The following is an 18,702-nucleotide window of genomic DNA, read 5'->3' as shown; positions in this document are numbered from 1 at the left end:
CTCCTACCTCCGTGCCTAAGTCACAGCACACTTGGCTCTTGGTACTCAAGGACGGGCCCGGGGCGGGGCTGAGCTTACCCACCTCTCCTGGTCTGGCTCTCCCGGATGAGGAAGGCCCCTCCACGGTTTCCAGGCAGCAGCAGCAGTTCTTCAGCTTTCTCCCGGCTCAGGCCCTCATACAGCCACCTGGGGGAAGAGCAGAGAGAGGGGCGGGGGTCAGCCTGGGGTGGGTGGGCCGAGACTCTACGGGAACCCCTCATCCCTCTTTGGGCCTCAGAGTTCCATCTGTACCATGAAGAGCTGGCCTACAGGTCTCCAAGGGCCCCCCAGCTTTGTCCTGGTCCTGGCTCCAGGGGCCTCAGAGGACAACCTCATGGGGTCAGGCCTAGCCTTCTCTGCCTGGAGACCTCATTCCCAAGTGGCCAGGGGGCCGGGGCAGGTTGGGTGACCCCAGACTCTCCTATCATTTGCCCAGTTCCCTCAGCACCCCTATGCTACCCACTCACCTTCAAGCCTTCACCTTTCTAAGAACTGCCCGTTTTCTTCTTTTTTTAATTTTAGTCAATATTTTATCTGAACATAAGTTTAACTTTGCAGCCCAAAGGTATGCAGGTGATCATTATCACTGAAATCTAACTCCCATTGAAGCTTATTTGTGGTTAGAAGGGTTGGAACTAGAATGTTCAAGACATTCTAAAATTTTGGAAAAAATCGTGCAGCCCATCAATCACCATCCAGGCCTCCCAAAGCACAGTTTTCCACAGCCTTCTCCTCGGCACCTCTCTCCACGCTGGGATCACTGGTTACTCTGATCCCACATATTCCTTCCTCTTTTCACTTAATCCCTCACCCATGTATGTCCATGAGGACTTCATTGCAATGGGAAGTTCGGGGCAGCTTTGTAGGAATTTTTTGGATTATTCGTCCATCAGCCTCCTGATGTCCCCAGAGTCATGTCCTGTGGCCCCAGGCAAAGCTTACAGAAGCCAATTCAATGGAAATGACTGCCTCTGTCATTTTGTGAACTTCCACAGTCCAAGCCAGAGTCAAGGCTGAGTTGATTCCAAGTAAATAAATCAGAGAAGCTGCGACTCGCCTGGTGCCAGCAGCAAGCTTAGCCTAGTTTTATAGTAAGTAAAACAAGTCATTCACAGGACTTATGCAAACCGAGGATGGAAATGAAGGAGTGGCAAGGGAAGGGGACCCTTGGAGGTAGTTAGTGTTTCCTTGGCTTAAACTCAGCGCCACACCGTGGATGCAAAACTTCTGACCAGCAGGCCCAGGCCATCAGGAGACACGGCTGCAGACATCCTCCGTGTGAGCCGATTCCACGAGGTGCCCACACGTCTCAGGATCCCTGTGTTACTTTCATCAGAGCCAGGTGTACCATGAGCCTCAGAAAAGGAAGGCCACCCAGGGCTGGAGCCGTGCTTTCTCTCAGAACTGAAGGGCGGCTGTCACAGCACACTCAGGGATACCCACCCGATTCCCTGTGACTCAGGGAGAGCCCACCGAAGGCAGTTCACTGCCTTTCTCTCTCCTGACATAGAATTTGCTCTGGAGTCGGTTTCTTTTGCTGCTCACTCTTGGTGCGAGATGGCTCACACTTTGTAAGAGACTCTGCATCCCATGTCTGGCCCTCCCTCCTGTGGAGGCTCCTCTTGGAAGGGCAGGCCGAGGAGGCTCGCCTCGAGGTAGGCACCCTCACTGTTTGCCTCAGGACATTTACGCAGGCTGCTCCCATCTCCTGAGAGTCCCCTTCAGCATTCTCCCTCACCAGATTCCCAGGCACCTCCCAAGCCCAGACCACGACATCTCTGTGAGGTCTTCCTGAGCCCCCTCCTTGGGCTCCGAGACAGTTAATAGTCTGCTCCTCTTTTTTTTTTTTTTGTGAGGAAGATCAGCCCTGAGCTAACATCCGTGCTAATCCTCCTCTTTTTGCTGAGGAAGACCGGCTCTGAGCTAACATCTATTGCCAGTCCTCCTCCTTTTTTTTTTTCTTTCCCCCCAAAGCCCCAGTAGATAGTTGTACGTCATAGTTGCACATCCTTCTAGTTGCTGTATGTGGGACACGGCCTCAGCATGGCCGGAGAAGCAGTGTGTTGGTGCACGCCCAGGATCCGAACCTGGGCCGCCAGTAGCGGAGCACGCACACTTAACCGCTAAGCCACGGGGCCGGCCCCAGTAGTCTGCTCCTCTTGAGGGCAGGGCAGGGCCTGCTCTGATTCTTCCTCCATCCCCAGCTTTGCTCAGCACGTTGCTGGGCATAAAGGATTTGGCTGGTGGGAAGAGAAAGCAGAAAGCTCCCCTAAGGCAGGGCCTAGGGTGTGAACTCACCCATGGGAGATCTTGGCCACCTGGACGCTGGGGATGAGGTACTCTCTGCCTGAGACTTCCGACAGCACCGTCCACCAGTCTCCATTCCTGGAGAGAGAAAGGAGAGGGGACCTCTCTCAGAAGGGCCAAGGCCCCAGGAACTGCTCATTTGGGATTCACAAGGACCCTCTAGGCAGGATCCTGTGGCCCCCTGTCCCACCCGAGTTTCCCAGGTCTCCTTGCACCAGCCAGGCCAGGGACCTCTTGGTGGTAGATGACATGATTCAGGCCCCTGCAGGCCTTGCCCACCCACTGCTCCTTCCGCAGGGGTGTCACGCAATCCCACCATTAGGGCCACGTGGGAGCTCGCATCAAGGCCATGCTCTTTTCTCCTGGAGAGAGGGACCCCTTCTCCCTTTAGGGCACCTTCAGGTAACCAGGGGGAGGGAGCAGAGCACCCCACCCGGTGCCCCGGAAGGACTTACTCAGAGACGATGGTCAGTGGCTCCCCCAGTCTCAGTGACAGCTCTGCCTGCTCACCTACCGGGAAACTGCCCAGGGCCACAGCTGTGGCCCTGCTCCTGTCTGGACAGAGAGACAGAGATGCTCACCCTCTTGGCCAGCCCTCCTTCAGCTGCAAGGTTTGGTGAAGTGTGGGCTCCCACCATCAACCCTCCCATGTCTGCTGAGATCCCAGGAGGGAAACTCTGGAATCTGCAGCTTTTCAAAACAGCAGGGCTCTGCAGACCACTGGGGGTACCCAGACATCTCTTGGGGTCACCTCAGGGAAAAGGTTGATGTGGCAAGAAGATCCCCTTTTATATACAGATCTTTACAGAAGATTTTGACAAAAGGATTCTGCTGCTCAGCAAACTTAAAACCTACGGCTCCAAGCAGGTATCAGCCCAGATCTCGGAGCTCAGCTTCCGGAAGGCGTTGATGAGATGGGCCCTGGATGGACCAGCTCTGAGGGCTGGGGCCCTGTGGTGGTCACAGGAGGACAGGGGCTCCTGGCGGGGCCCGTGAAGTCACAGACGTGGACAAACTTTGTAACTCTAGAGTGCTGTGCACGTGGGCAGAGTGACTCTCCCGCGGTCTTTGTCCAGAGCGGTGGGTGTAGTTCTGTGCTGCCCCCTGAGAAGAGGTGCAGCCCTGGGGCCCACTGTGCCTGGCCTGGCCCAGAGCAGGTGCCCATCAGATGCATGTGGCCCAGTCAAGTGTCCTGGTCACACACCTGCATCTCTGACGGAGCACCTGCATGCATCATCTTGGCCCTCACGAGCCCCTGAGGGAGTCTTCTCTAGTCAGCCTCACTGCACAGCGAGGTAACAGACTCGGCAGCACGCTCCGCCAGGAGCGAGGGCACAGCTCCTCCGCCACAACACCCTGTCCCTCCCCTCCCATGGGGCACTGTTGGGGTGGGTGACCATTGTGGCTGCTCTCAGGCCCAGGTTGGGGGCACTGGGCTGGACAGCAGCAGCACATCTCCGAAAGGACCCAGACTCCCTGGGAGGCTGATGCTCAGAAAAGGAGTCACAGCGCCAGAGGACCCCACGCCACCCCCATGCCCCTGCACCATCACATCAGGACTGGTCCCGAGGACATGGGGGCCATGAGGCCCGATTTCAAGGCTGGAGAGCAGGCGGCCAGCGGCTCCCTCAGCATAGGATGCTCACCCCCTCGCCCACCTCAGGCAACAGCCCACCCAGTCTAACTAGACCTCCTGATGCCCGTCCAGGCCTTCCTGTCCTGAAAACCCTGCCCTCCGTGGGCTGCTGAGAACCACTTCACCTGCACCCCAGTGTCCCTCCCTTCCTTCCTCCTTATCCTGCTTCAGTAGGGGTCTCTGTAACAAAGGGGAAGGAGCGCCAGAGACTTGTCAGCATACCATTGTGGTAAGCTATGAAAAGCAGTCAAGGTCAGCAAGAAAGGTTTATCTGTCTCCTAGATGCTCCTGAAGGGGCCAAGGCCTGAGAGGGCTCTGGGATGCCCTCCAGACAGAGCTGGGGCCCCGGGAGGGGGAGCAGATGGACAGACAAGGACCCAGGGGATGGGTGGGACAGAACCAGAGCTGGACACTGTGGAGGCTGAGGGCCTCTGCTCTGGGTGGACGTGTGAAGAACAAGACTGATTCTGGAAATGGACTGGTTCCCGCATGTCCTTGCAGAGACCCCCCCCGGGGTGACCCAGGACTGGAGCCCAGGGGTCTCTCCTTCTCTGAGCCGTCTGCAGCACAGGGCCTGGCCATCCACAGAGCAGGGAAATACCTGAAGCCCAAACAAATGATGCAAGCAAGTCTTGTAGAGGGTGTCCTCCGACAAGGGTGGACCCAGGAGGCCTGGGAGGGCCCCTTCGCCTCCTGGAAGCCCTGGCCTTGCACCCCTAGGAGTCACTGAGCTGCTTGTGCTGGCCCCCCCGATTGGCCCTCTCCACCTGGCCAACTCACCCTCATCCTCGCTCCCTGGAGAAATGTCCCTTCCAAGGGGAAGCCTTCCCCAACAAGCCCCTCAGCACACACTGGGTCAGAATCCCTTGAAACACACTGTTGCTAAAATCTAACACAATTGTCATTGATTATTGGTTTAGTGCCTGTCTCTGGCACTTGACGGTCCCTGAAGGCAGGGGCCGTGCCTGTCTAGTCCGCTGCCGTGTCCCCTGGTCCTGGCACAGGCCTGGCAAGTGGCAGAGCCTCAGTTGATTTTGGATGGATGCAAGGCTGGTGGACAAACACAGGACTTACGGAAGGGGTTGCCCCAAATCCATGCTCCTGCTGGGACTAAGGGTAGACCCACCGAGAGAGGCCCCTCCTTCCCCCTGGAGACACTGGCAGAGGGGGGAACGCAGTCCCCCTCAACTCCCACGGGCAGGGAGGACCCCAGGACACCTGCCGGTGGGGGTGGGGGGAGTGTCATCCCCCTCAGCAGTCTGGGCATGACTCAGAGCAGCCTCAGGCTGCTGCCTGTGGCTAGATTCAGAGGAAAGGAGGTGGAGGTCTGTGTGGTTTCCAGCTCTCTTCCTGTGGGGCCTGGGGGCCCCAGGCTCATGGAGGGATCGAGTGGCTAAAGAGAGGCAGCTGCCTCCCCAGCAGGAGTCCCTCAGGGCCAGGGCTCTGAGGCCCGGGGGCCTACCTGCAGGCTGGTGCAGATGAGAATACTGAGGGAGGGGAAGGAAGCCCCAGCCACTGCAGGGGAGTTTCCAGATTGGGGACAGCTCCTGCCCAGACACAGACATCCAGACATTTGGCCCTGCAGTCTCCTAGTTCTGCTTAAGTGTGTGTCCCTGTGCCTCCTCCTCCAAGCGCTGCTTGGTTTAAAGTAATCTTGTTATCTGTGATGGTTGATTTTATGTGTCAGCGTGGCTAGCCCACAGTACCAGATATTTGGTCAAACACCAGTCTAGATGTTGCTGTGAAGATATTTTTAGATGAGATTAACCTTTACATCAATAGACTTTTTTTTTTTTTTAATTTTTTTTTGTTTATTTTTTCCCCCAAAGCCCCAGTAGATAGCTGTATGTCATAGCTGCACTTCCTTCTAGTTGCTGTATGTGGGAAGCGGCCTCAGCATGGCCGGAGAAGTGGTGCGTCGGTGCGCGCCCGGGATCCGAATCCGGGCCGCCAGCAGCGGAGTGCGCGCACTTAACCGCTAAGCCACGGGGCCGGCCCTACATCAATAGACTTTGAATAAAGCAGATTACCCTCCATAATGTGGGTGGGCCTCATCCAGTCACTTGAAGCCCTTAAGAGCAAAAGACAGAGATCCTTCGAGGAAGAGGGATTTCTGCCTGCAGACTCAGGACGGCAGCATCCAACTCTTCCCCGGGTCTCCAGCCTGCTGGCCTGCCCTGCAGATTTCAGACTTGCCAGCCCTACAATTGCATGAGCCAATTTCCTAAATCTCCCTCTCTTTCTCTGTCTAGACACCCACACCCACACCCATACCCACACACACCCACCCACCCAACCCTCTCTTGGTTCTGTTTCTCTGGAGAACCCTGATGAATATATTATCAAAACCCCAAGTCAGGATGTGATTTGAGAAACGATTTGTGGACTGTTTGGGGGAATAAGAAACAAACTGGGAGCTACAGTTTTGACATCAAAATATTAGAATTTCTAGGATGTTTTGATTATCCAATTGTCCTAAAAACTGGCATTTTTAGTCAGGACTATCTTAGAGAGTCACAGTTATAGGCTCAGCATACGCATTGTAGATGCTAATTTTTTCCAATTACCAAAGCCCTAATTTTGCTTCACGTATTCACAGCACCTCTCAGGATAAGAGGAGACACTGGAGCAACGCTGTCCAGTAGAAGTTTCTGTGATAAAGGAAATGTTCTACAATTATGCTGTCCAATAAGGTAGCCACTAGCTCCATATGGCTATTGAGCACTTGAAATGCAGCTAGAGTGACTGAGGAGCTGAATATTTCATTTTAATTAATATTAGTTTAAATTTAAACAGCTGCATATGGCTAGCAGCTACTATAAGGGACAGTGCAGCTTTTTTTTTTTTTTTTTGCTGAGGAAGAGTCACCCTGAGCTAACATCTGTTGCTAATCTTCCTCTTTTTTTCATTGAGGAAGATTCGCCCTGAGCTAACATCTATGCCAATCTTCCTCTACTTTGTATATGGGATGCCACCACAGCATGGCTGAGAAGTGGTGTAGGTCCACACCTGGGATCCAAACCTGGGCCACCGAAGTGGAGCACGCCGAACTTAACCACTAGGCCATGGGGCTGGCCCAGTGCAGTTTTGGAGAGCTACAGAAGTGGGGTTGGTCTTAGATTTGCCGGCTCAGTCTGGGAATAAACTGGTTGAGGAGGAGAGAGGCCTTGGGAGACGCCAGGGGGACTATCACATCCTCCCGGTTAGCACCTGGCACTCTCTCACATTTTCTAGTTGATCTGGTTGTTTAATGTTCCTACTGCTGAAATGTGAGCCCTACAAGAGCAGGGCCCCTGCCTGGACGGTTCCCTGAGTGGGGTCTCACTGACACTTGAAGCTGTGTTGGCGTGGCTGGTCAGGCAGGCCTGCAGAGGCAGCAATGTCGGGCTGTGCGGCCTCACGGTGCCTGGGAAGGCCTGGCTGCCCCGGGCCCCAAGGCCTACCTGCTTGCGCGGGCACAGGGCCCTGGCCTTGGACAGAGGGGCTTGGGCTTGGGCTCAGGCTCGGGCTCCGCAGGGCTTTCCCTCTGCTGGGCTGACTTCCCATCGTTCCTCAGCAGAACTCGCAGAAGCACATCACTGAGAGAAATCTGAAAGAGATGTTGCGATTGGAACAGGGCCGTGGCTCCGGCCTGACCCCCAGACACCCTCCCTCCCCAGCTGGGCCCTGCACCTCCTCTGGCCCAGGCTCCAGCCCCTCTCCCAGACTAGCAAGGCTCTGCAAACTGGACTCTGTTTTCTCTGCCTCCCATCTTTTCTTCGCTGCAGCCATGCTCAATTCTTTATTTCTGGGCCTTAGCGTGTGCGGTGTGCCCTCCTATTGGCTGGAATGTTCTTTTTCCCCTCGGGCCTGTCTGGATCCCTCCCTTCCCCAGGAAGCTTTCCTTGAATTTCCCAGCCCTCGATGACCACTCCTGTGGTTACTCAGAACCATTTCCTGACTGGGGATCACATTCTGCCCCTGGGTGGCAGGGACAATGGCAGCACAGAGTTCACTCCAGACATACCGGAACCCACGGCTGGGGTCAGAGGTGGGCAAGGGGGATGTGATGGGACCTGGGAGCTGATGTCACCACAAGCTAAGGTGACAGTGAGCACACTGTTATTGGTGTCATAGGGCAAAGTAGGATGACTGGGAGATTGTTACGACACAGTGATAATGTGCAAGGCTTTGGAGGATTGGCTGTCGAGCCACTTCCCCTCCCTTTGCCTCCGTTTCCTCATCTGAAAAATGGGGATAACAATACCCAACACATGGTCCGAGAGATAAATGTGTGAAAAGCCTGGGAGGGCCCACTTTTCCTTTATGAGGCCCTGAAGGTCACTTCACCAGAGGCCGCTCCAGGGAGCCTTCCCTTGTCTCTCTCTCGGCTCCCTGTTGTGTTCCTCCCCAAGTCTTACTTATTCATTTATTAGAGTGTTCACCTGTTTAATCTGCCATTATTCTAGAGCTCAGTGAGGACAAGGAGCTCTCTTTGTTTGCCTGTTTCCGCAGCATTTTGTGAGGCACCTGGCTCATAGCAGGCCCTCAACTCATGTTAACTAAATGGTTCTTAGCTCTTTGGACAGGTGTCTTATTCTTAGAATAATTTAAATTCCCGGGTTTCCAGGGTAATGCTGATTTCTCCAGACACTTGATTAAAGTGTTTTGGGGAGATGGCTTCATCCTTTTCAGTAACAACAAGGCATCATTAACCAGTCTGGTTCCATTCCGCTGGTATTCATCCAGTCCCTCTCTGTGCCAGCCACCAGGGCACGGGAGGAGGAAGCCACACTCTTTCCCTGGAGGAGCTCATGGAATGGCACGGTGACATAGCGGGCTCCATCCTTGCCTTTGAACGCTTCACCATGCCTGGGTGAGGACGGGTGTCTGTCAATATCATGGAGGGACTTCCGTGGCCTCCCAGGCAAGAGCCTGAGGAGTAAAGACCCTGCCTTAGAAGATGGGACACCCTTCCACCTGTGCAGGTGAGTACCCTCTGTTCTGCAGTCTCGTATCATCGGCATGGGGATAACAGGACCTGCTTGCTGCTGCCTCGCCTGGGAGTTCAGTATTCATGGGGACAGGAGCTCTTTAATATGAAACGGGCCCATCTTTAGGAGATGGCTCCTGGCAGCAACTCCCTGCTCAGACTTGGGATCCTGAAGCCTTAGCAGCCCGAGATGGTGCTGCTGCCTCCTGAGGAGGTCTCTGACTCCCTCACTCAGAGGGTACCCCTTTCACGTCAGGTTTTCAACATTCCCGCTGCTCCCTAGCCTTTCCTTTCCCCTGGGCTATGAGGCTCTGTGCTTAACTGTGCACACATGGATCCAGAAAATCCTAGGGAGAGATCTTGCCTGGGCAGCTTGAGTGATTAATTCAGACCAACCAGGCTTGAGCTGTGTGACCTCAGGCAAACCCCGTAACCTTTCTGAGTCTCATGTGTGAATCAGGCATAATACCAACTCCACAGGGTTGTGAGGAGAAGTCGAGGCACCAGGCCCAGAGTGGGTGCTCAGTAAAGATTAGTTTCCTTTCCTCTCCTCAGCAAGACAAAGTCACCACAATCACCAACTGCACTAAACCCAGAAACTTCTTCCCACAGCAGGTGGAGCTGGGGGATGGGCCCAAGGGAGGTAGAGAGCCACACTCAGGCTAGAAGCCCCCAGAACTCTCTGCCAGCTCCCTACACCTGGTCTGGTCTCAAGGCCAGGAAGCTTCCTGGGGGTGAAATGAAGACCATCGGGTGGGCAGGTCCATGAGGAGGAGAGACTTTAAAAAAGTTTTTAAAAGAGAGAATCTAATCGTTAGTTACACAGTATTTGAGCAACTTAGTATATGCTAGGCACTTTCTAGGGGACCCGAGCTAGTGGGTGGAAGCAAAGTTAGTAAAAGGCAGCTGAGATCAGCACACTGCCCACAATTGTTTGATCGTCTCACTTGATCCTTTGAGAAGTCAGCAGCCTTTGAATCCCATTCACATACAACGACTAAGGCCCAGAGAGGGTGACCTGTGCTCACTGCCACATAGCTGGTTAGTGCAGAGCTGGGTCTACAATCCACATCTTTGTGTTTTTGTGCTTCTGAAGATGATTTCTCAGCAGTGGAGGTAGAAGTGATGAATTTGGATTGAGCTAAAGGAGACCTCTCCCTTTCTTTCAACTGAGAAATATCACCCTTTTGAGAGGAACTGTAGGCTCGAGAGCTCAAAGTGTCTTCAGAGTATAATCCAGACTCCTCTCATTCACTGAGGCTGGGAGGCTGTGGCCCAGAGAGGGTCCTACAGCAAGTTGGTAACCGAGAAGAGACCAGAAGGGGCATGAAGACAAGCTGGAGGGAATAATGTAATCCTCCAGAGGCAGTCGAAGCAGGAGGGGGAGGCTTCGGATCTTTTGGGGACCCTCAGAAACCACTTCCCCTCTCCTTGACCTTGACTATAAAGCCCACTCCTAGTCTGAGGAGACCATCCTTCCTCACGGTCCCAAGGCCATCGGAAAACAAAAGCAAGCATACTTACTGGTTTCTTGCCATCGGAGGCTTGGGGCGGGGGCTCAGCTTAGACACATGCTTCTGCCGGAGAGGTTAGGGCTTTGGGGGCCCCTTCTGGAAGTCTGCCAACATCCTTAGTCCTAGGGCACCCAGAACCTTCCAGGCCTGGGAGAATCTTCAGACAGAGGCTCTTGGTGTCGCTTTGGGTAGCTCCGTATCTGCCTGTGGTCAGCAGTTTGTACACCTGTCGGACAGGAGATCTGTGCCTTAGGGATCCCCGACTGGGCAGCCCTCTCAAGCACAGCCGGGCCAGGGAAGCAGGCCCAGGGCTCTTTGAGCTCTGTCACAGGGCCTTGGGGCTCCCGGCTCACATCTGCAGGCTCTGTGGTTCTCACAACCACCCGTTTCCTCTGACGGCATCACAGACCATCAAGGAGCCACCTTCCCCAAGTTCCTGTTTCTAGGGGAGAAGCAGCTGCCTTGTCATGATGCTGGAGGGAGAGGCTTTTCTCTGGCTTTGTGGCTTGGTCTTGCCCAAGGAACACAGAACCGAGGTAAATGAGCACAAGTTTCCTACGCTTACCTGATCACAATAATCACCTGAGGGGCTGAATATCAGATTCCTGGGATCCTCCCACATCTTCTGAATCCACGTCACCAGAGCAGCCTAGGAATCTGAATTTTAAACATTCCAAGAGATTCCTTTGACTGGAAGTCTGGGAAGCGCTGCCTTGAAGTGATGTGTCCCAACCTTCAATGTGTATAGAATCCCCTGGAGATCTTGTTGAACAGCAGAGTCGGGTTCCATGAGTGTGCGGTGGGGTTCAAGGTTCTGCCTTGCTAACAACTCCCAGGCGATACCCATGTTGCTGGTCTGGGCACCACACTTTGATTAGCGAGACCTGGACAGTGCTTCTCCAAGGGTGGTACCCAGGCCAGCAGCCTCAACATCATCCGGGAATTTGTTAGATATGCAAATTCTCGGGCCCCATCTCAGATCTGCCTAATCAGAAACTCTGTGGGTGGTGCTTGCAATCTGTATTCACAAGCCCTCCAGGTGATTCTGATGCACATCCCAAGCTTGAGAATCACTCAGCAAAGGTAATCTCTGATGGAATTGCCTTTGATTGGTGTGTTACCTTCAGTCATTAAAATTTACACTAATAAAATCCCCAACTCATTAAAATCTAAATAATCACACCCACTTGCCGCCTTTCCTTTAGGGGGCTTAGTACTCCCGGAGACAGATGCATTTTTTTTTTTTTTCTGAGGAAGATTGTCCCTGAGCTAATATCTGTGCCAATCTTCCTCTATTTTGTATGTGGGTTGCCACCACAGCATGGCCACCACTGAGTGGTGTAGGTCTGCTCCCAGGAACTGAACTCAGGCTGCCAAAGCAGAGCATGCTGAACTTAACCACTAGGCAATGGGGCCGGCCCTGGAGATACATGCTTTTTAACACAAAACAGCCCATTACACCGAAATAGCTCTTGCCTCCAGCTCAGACTACACAGCCTTTTCTGGGGCCTTGCCAGCCAGGGCACACTCCAGCTCAGGTCCTCCCTTTCTCCTGAGGAAGGTTGGTTTGAGATTTAACTCTGAGGGCACTTGGCACGGAGCTGAAGGAACCAGAGTGGAGGCGCATCCTCTGTAGGAAAGTTCTAACCAAGATGTTAGAATGGGTGACAGCCACTCAAGGATGTGGCCTGTGGCAGGGAGGGAACTGAGCACAGGCCCACCCTCCTGCTCCTGCCTGCACACCACTCTGATGTCCACCTTCTTGGTTTTTTTTTGGTGAAGAAGACTGGGCCTGAGCTAACTTCTGTTGCCAATCTTCCTCTTTTTGCTGAGGAAGATTGTCCTTGAGCTAACATCTGTTGCCAGTCTTCCTCCTTCTGCTGAGAAAGATTGGCTCTCAGCTAACATCTCTGCCCATCTTCCTCTATTTTTCGTGCATGGGACAGCACCACAGCATGGCTTGATGAGCGGTGCGTAGGTCTGCGCCCAGGATCCGAACCTGCAAACCCCAGGCTGCTCAAGTGAAGTGTGCAAACTTAACCACTATGCCACCAGGCCGGCCGCTGTCCATCTTCTTATTTGACAGGCAGACTTTCAGACTGGCCTCAAGGTGATGTCTATGAAAGAGGTAGGAAGCAGGCAATGACCATCTCTGATCTTTTTTTTTTTTAAAACTTGGAAGCAAGAGTGCTCTGGAACATTGCTTCTTCCTTGGTTTATTTTCTATTGGGGTCACACTGGTTTATAACACTGTGTAAATCTCAGTCTTCTGTATAGACTGCATCGTGTTCACCACCAAAAATCGTGTCCATCCATCACATACACATGTGCCCCTGTACCCCTTCTGCCCTCCCTCCACCTCCTTCCCCTCTGGTAACCACCAGTCTGTTCTCGGTATCTATGTGTTTATTTATCTTCCACATATGTGTGAAGTCATACGCTAATTTTCTTTCTCCGCCTCACTCATTTCACTTAGCATAATACCTTCAAGGTCCACCCATCTTGTCACAAATGGCACAATCTTGTTTTTTATGGCTGAGTAGAATTCCATTGTGTATATATATACATACCAGATACATATATAGCAGAATTAGGATTTAAAAGCCCAGATCTGCTGCTTATTAGTTTTGTGACCATTTGTAAACTAGTTACCTCTGGGCCTGTTGTCTCATCCATCAAATGGGACTAGCTTGTATCTCATTGGGTCAATAGAAGGAAACACAAAGGAAGGTGCTAAGGGCCCGGCCTGTAGTAGGTGCTCAATGAAAGGCTGAATAAAATATGAAAATGCATTGATTTTGGAAGAACTGGGAACTTTCCAAGCCAGGTGACCTTGGCCAAATCACTTAACCTTCCTTTGCTGTTCCTTGTCTGTACAACATACTGCCCACTTTGTGGAGTTGCCATGAGAACTGGGTAAGACGATCTATATGGAACATGAGTTTTACACCATCATCTTGTGTGGAGTCTACTTGGCCACTTCCTTGCCTCTCACAAAGCAGGCACCCCAATTTCTTTGGACTGAATAGGAAGAAAGAAAGGAAATAAAAATAAGGAATGAGTACGATAAGGACCAGTCAAGTGTAGTCAGCTGGGGCCTGACTCCAGGCACAAGGCTCAGGTGGGAAAGCTGACAACCATCCACACAGGGTGCAGCCAAGGGGTCTGGAGCAACATGGGTTTTAAGAGCAAGTGTGGCTATCAGACCACCTCCAGCTCTGGAACTCGGTGTTGGCCAGTATTGTCAGGAACTCAGCTTGGTGACCTGTATCTGTCCAGGAGTATTTGTTTCATCTCCTCTAACAGAATGAGCAGGGTCCGGGTCGTTTTATAAGTATTTCCCATGGACAGAGCAATCTTGATGTACCATGGTAGCAGCCCCTGGATCATTCAAAACTGACCTGAGATGGTGGCCTCCTGAAATTCTTGGTGGTTACAAAGACAGCCCCTTCTGGAAAAATACAGCCTGGGCTGTTTGAGGGACCCAGACAAGTGGTTGCACATTACTACATGAGGGGTGGGACCCAGTAACCCCACAGATGGCAGAGCTGAGATGTAGAACACTCTTCTAAGATCTCAGCCTCTCCTCCTCCATCACAGGTTGTATGGTCGGGCTTCCACCACCTTTGGGTTGAGGAGAATATAGGTGTGTCAGATGGACTCAGGGTTCAATCCTGGCTGGGCTTACTGGTATGACCTTGGGAAAATTATTCATCCTGAGTCTTCATTTCCTCACTGTAAATGGACAGTGTCGCTGGGTCGGATAATCACCAAGTATGTGAAAATGCCCAGCATGGAGCCCACGTACAGTAACTCAGCACCTCCCTGATCTCCAGTGAGTGGCTTGACAGAAAGAACACCAGCAATCAGGTAACAATGAGACATATACAGCTTTATTTAATAATCTATAAAAATTCGTACTCTGGCAGAGTGATGCATTCCCTACCTCAGCAAAAAGTGAACACTAAGTCTGAAAAGCCCCTTCTTAAGATTCGAAACCGTGTAACCCTGAGCTTACATCTTGATGCCCTCAAGAGCGGGGTCCCTGCCGTGTGGCAGCTGGTTTCACTCTCCTCCCAGCCATACTCTCTGGCTGTGACCCCCTCACACAGCAGTAGACCGAAGACAATTTTACCCACACAGGCTGCCCTTACAGGTTGGCCCCTTCCCTCTTACAAAAAGGAGTTCACAGGATTAAGAATCTTTCTGAGAAATAGGTTCTAGCTTAATTTCATTTAGCTTCCCTCAAGTCTGCTGAAATCAAGGCTATACTTATTAAACATATTGTGTTCCTGTCTGTTCCTCTCCCCCCATCCATTTCCATTTCCTCACCGTCTACCTTTTTTGGGGACTGAGGGATTGAGAAGCATTCTCCATCACAGTCCTGGGAGGAGCTGCTCGCGGATGTCCGGTATGTGTATCAGACTTTGCAGAGACAACAGTTCTGCTCCGGCAGAGCGGAGGCCTGGCATTTTGTTTTCCACCTTCCTGTGCTGACAGAGTCCAGTAATTAAGCCACATTAAGCCACACTCACTCCTTAACAAAAAGTCCATGCTGCATCAGAACCTCATCTTTTATGGGCTTTTAACAGAATATATCCCTCTCTTTTATTTATAGAATAGTATATGTGAATTCATTTGGACAGAATTGGCCACCCTGCCTGCTTCTCGATGTAACAGGCTCCCTTCTATTGGTCACAATTAATCAATAGTCCAAACAGCAGTCATGATCTTCCACATTCCTCAGAGCTGCTTTCTCCTGAAGTCACTTTGTAAATATTGTTGACCAATTTGGAACCAAAAGAACTCAACTTAGATATCTGTTCTGCATATTTCCCCTAAAAACACCATTGAAAATGCAAAAAAAAAAAGTCCCTTTTTTGTTTTTTGCAGAAGCTCTACAAGAAAGCATGTCTAAAATCACATAACTATGCACACACAAACACAGACACACGTGCTCACACACATACGTCAGGATCAAAGAATCTTATCAGATACATATTGGGAAAGCATGGGAAAAAGCTGGCAAGAGAAGATATGGAGATCTGATCAGCTAAAGATGTTGGAATGTTACAGTAATGGCATGGAAGTGGTTTCTGGTACATACAAAAAGGGGGTGGGCAGGCACAGAGAATGATAAATCCAGGATACCAGAGAGAGAGTCAGTGGCCATGCAGGAGTTAATAGTAGATGACAGTTTTTTGTATGAAATGTTATATTATGGAGTGGTCGTTTGAAGGAAGATGGACCTGCATGGTCCAGGGGAGGAGCATCTGCTTAGCAGGACACCTCCATGGTCTGGTGCCTGTCCAGAACATCAGGGGACTCAGAGAATTCTTGAGTTCCATCTGACTGATTGCTGGTGACAGATCTGCTGAAGGCACTTTCTCCAGAGCCAATGCTACTTGAGGTGGAGTGGGTTCGTGATCGGGCGAGCCGGGTCATGCTGGCAGATGGTACTGTAAAAAAGAACCAAGAGGACTGGAAGATGAAACCTGGTTAAGCTCAGCTACTCTACATGTTTCACCAAAGGCTTCATGTTTAGCCTTCCCAACCCATTTAAGGTGACACCCAGGACAAGATGTAGCCACCCCACTTTGCACTATTTGCTCTAGGTGAGTGGCTATGTGCAAGGCTGCTTTAATCCTCTGGATCTGGATGGAATCTCAGCTGATTCTAGTCCACAGCAGAACAAGGGGAAACCTAAGTCCAGAGCACAGCCTCTCACACCATTCACACAGTGATTACGAAGGAGGCTTTGCGAACCCAAATAGGTAACCAAGACCTGCAGTGCATGCAAGACTAAACCAAAAGAAAGACAAACCACACAAGTATGAAGGTGTTTCACACACACAGTGCAAGCCCGATACAACGAGACTACCATCCGTGTCCCACACAGGCTACCCTTGCTACCTGGGGAGGAGACATGGAGGAAGGTGTGTGTGGGGAGGGCAGTGGGCCAGGAGCCAGCCTCTCCACAGGCAGTGAGGTACAGGCCGCCTGCAAGGAAGAGCCCTGGGGGTGGGTGTTTAACTCAGACATCTGTTCTGCCACTGCTTTGACCCTGAGCTCCTTCCAGCGTGGCCAGAACAGGGCCTTACCTGGCATAACCTTCCTGCTTACTGTCCTGAGGCACCAGCCACTCCCCCAGCCGTCATTTCAATGCTGGGGTCAAAAGATGCCATCATCTGCAGAGTTCTCCAGACACAGGCTCTGACACTCCTATTTAGAATCAAGGCTGCCCTTCAATTCCTGTGTCTGGGGGTTAACTCAAGGATCAGTAGGTGGTGGTGGAAGAGGGGCCCTGCCTATAAAGTTACAGCTGCTGCTGTATTTGGGATGATGAGAGGAAGCCTAGCTATTATAACCCATTCCCTTCTTCCTCCTGGGTGACCAGGGCTGGACCTACAGGCTAACCCTCTTGGGGCACAATGAGCCACGTTCTATCGGGCTCTCACTGCACAGGAAAACCGCGGACATGCTGCAGGCAGCCAATGCAGCCAGGGGACGTGGCTGGGAGGCGGGGGCGGGACCAGCACAGAGGACGGTACCTGGCTCGGTGCTCATGTGACTGAGCTGCACATACGGGACTGGAAGCAGGATGGACACAGGAAAAGGCAGGTTAGTGACCCGAGAGTGCCAAGTGGCAACCTCGGCTGCCTAGTAGACACCGACAGAATACTCTCAGCCAGGGATGAAGGTTTATTTTAAGGTCCCAGAGAGGAGGTGAGGCTGACTGATGCTTCAATAGCATCTCGGATGTTACTTCTCTCAACTGGTCAAAGGCAATTGATGTCCCCTCCACTATAAACAGCCATCCTGCTTTGGATCAGAAATGGGCTGGAAGACCACCTGTTTCCTAGGCAAGGGACTTCTGCTCCTCCCAGTGACCAGAGGGATGAGGGTGTGGGCTCGGGTGGTAGTGGCTCACAGATGGGGATGACACAGCCACTCTAGACGAGACATACATGGTCTGCCTGCCAGGTACAGGGCTGTACCCAGGGGCACCAGTGCTGTCCAATGGTCATCATCCACACTGATACCAGAAACAGGAGCAAAATCACCCTACTAGGTAAAGAGCTCTGTACCTGGGTGGAAGGGTTTTTCTTCTTAAAACTCCAAGAAAGGAGCAAGTGTGGCTATTCTGTGACAAATGAGAAAGCTCAGGGGTCTCACAGTATAAGAGACCAGGACAGCAGCACATGATATGGACACATCCTTGGACTCACTCTAAAATACTCTGCAAGTTCATCTCCTGTGGCAGATCTAACTGAGGACACTACCCTTTTCTTCTGGAGTTTCCACTGTGTTTCTCTGGGCCAGGAGTCATTAGCTGAGCTCAAATGCAAATCATAATTTCAGATTCACAGCTAGGACAGCCGAGGCTTCAGTGGTTGAAATTGTGGGCTCTGGAGTCAGACTGCCAGGGCTGAATCATGGCTCTGCAGCTGAACTGTCAGCTGGGAAAAGTGCTTAGCCTCTTTGAGCCTCAGTTTCCTCATCTATAAAACAGGACTAATGACAGAACTTACCTCTTGAGGTTAAGAATATAGTGTGCCCGGCACAAGGCAGTGTTAGCTCACCTTTATATATATATATATATATACACACACACACACACACAAATGAACGCTCCATAAATGTGTTGGTTTCTACTTGACCTCAGGCTGCCTAGCATGGAAGTTATGTCCTGAGAACCTGGGCTCCCCAGGTGTCAAAATGACCCCATTATCAATAAATCTTTGCTGGATAGAAAGTTGTGTACTACTCACTGTAGCCCATTCCCTGCAAAAAGTACTTGAAGGCCTCGGTGAGCTTCCCGGGCTAGGGGGACAAAATAAAAATAAGGCATTAATCTTTGCAGACAGAGAGGCAGAATCAAATGGCTGCTTTTAAAACAATCTCCTTACCTGAACTACTTGAGGCAGTCCACCACAGTCTGCCATCTAAAAGAGGAAAAATACGTCAGTCAGCTGGGGCTCACACTTAAGGAAAATGCTCTGAACATCCATGAGTCTTTTCAAACAGGACAGGATTGAATTTTAGGTTCCTTAACTTTAACTGCATCCAAGTGTACATCTCCTCAATGCAGTCTTATAGAAAGACTCAGATCCTAGCAATAACCTTGAGGTGCAAGGTTATTATCTAGCAATAACCTTGAGTATAAATCTGAAAAGATTATTCAATACTTATTAATCAGTAATGCAGGGCCTGGCTTTCCAGCCCATGGTGGG

General features: G+C 51.6%; 2 protein-coding genes across 7 annotated transcripts in view; both read right to left on the bottom strand.

Annotated features, from left to right (window-relative positions):
- The window catches only part of SLA2 (Src like adaptor 2), a 29,246-nt gene extending 17,045 nt beyond the window's left edge, over window positions 1–12,201 (bottom strand). Inside the window, 5 exon segments of the mRNA XM_058562762.1 lie at window positions 83–186; window positions 2,338–2,424; window positions 2,802–2,901; window positions 7,426–7,571; window positions 10,479–12,201. Coding sequence (XP_058418745.1) covers window positions 83–186; window positions 2,338–2,424; window positions 2,802–2,901; window positions 7,426–7,528 — 394 coding nt within the window. The 5' untranslated portion in view covers window positions 7,529–7,571; window positions 10,479–12,201.
- A 2,138-nt stretch (window positions 12,202–14,339) lies between these two features.
- The window catches only part of NDRG3 (NDRG family member 3), a 75,362-nt gene continuing 70,999 nt past the window's right edge, over window positions 14,340–18,702 (bottom strand). For 4 of the 6 annotated variants that reach the window (XM_058562751.1, XM_058562752.1, XM_058562757.1 and 1 more), the window contains 4 exons: window positions 18,379–18,414; window positions 18,241–18,292; window positions 17,020–17,058; window positions 14,340–15,927 (listed from right to left, as the gene is read on the bottom strand). In XM_058562751.1, the coding sequence (XP_058418734.1) occupies window positions 15,746–15,927; window positions 17,020–17,058; window positions 18,241–18,292; window positions 18,379–18,414 (309 nt within the window). In that variant the 3' untranslated portion in view covers window positions 14,340–15,745. The remainder of the gene's footprint in view (window positions 15,928–17,019; window positions 17,059–18,240; window positions 18,293–18,378; window positions 18,415–18,702) is intronic. The other 2 variants (XM_058562753.1, XM_058562754.1) reach the window with 1 other exon arrangement.

This window comes from Diceros bicornis, chromosome 19 (genome assembly GCF_020826845.1).
Source record: "Diceros bicornis minor isolate mBicDic1 chromosome 19, mDicBic1.mat.cur, whole genome shotgun sequence".
Taxonomy (NCBI): Eukaryota; Metazoa; Chordata; class Mammalia; order Perissodactyla; family Rhinocerotidae; genus Diceros; species Diceros bicornis.
This window is presented reverse-complemented; position numbering and strand designations above follow the sequence as displayed.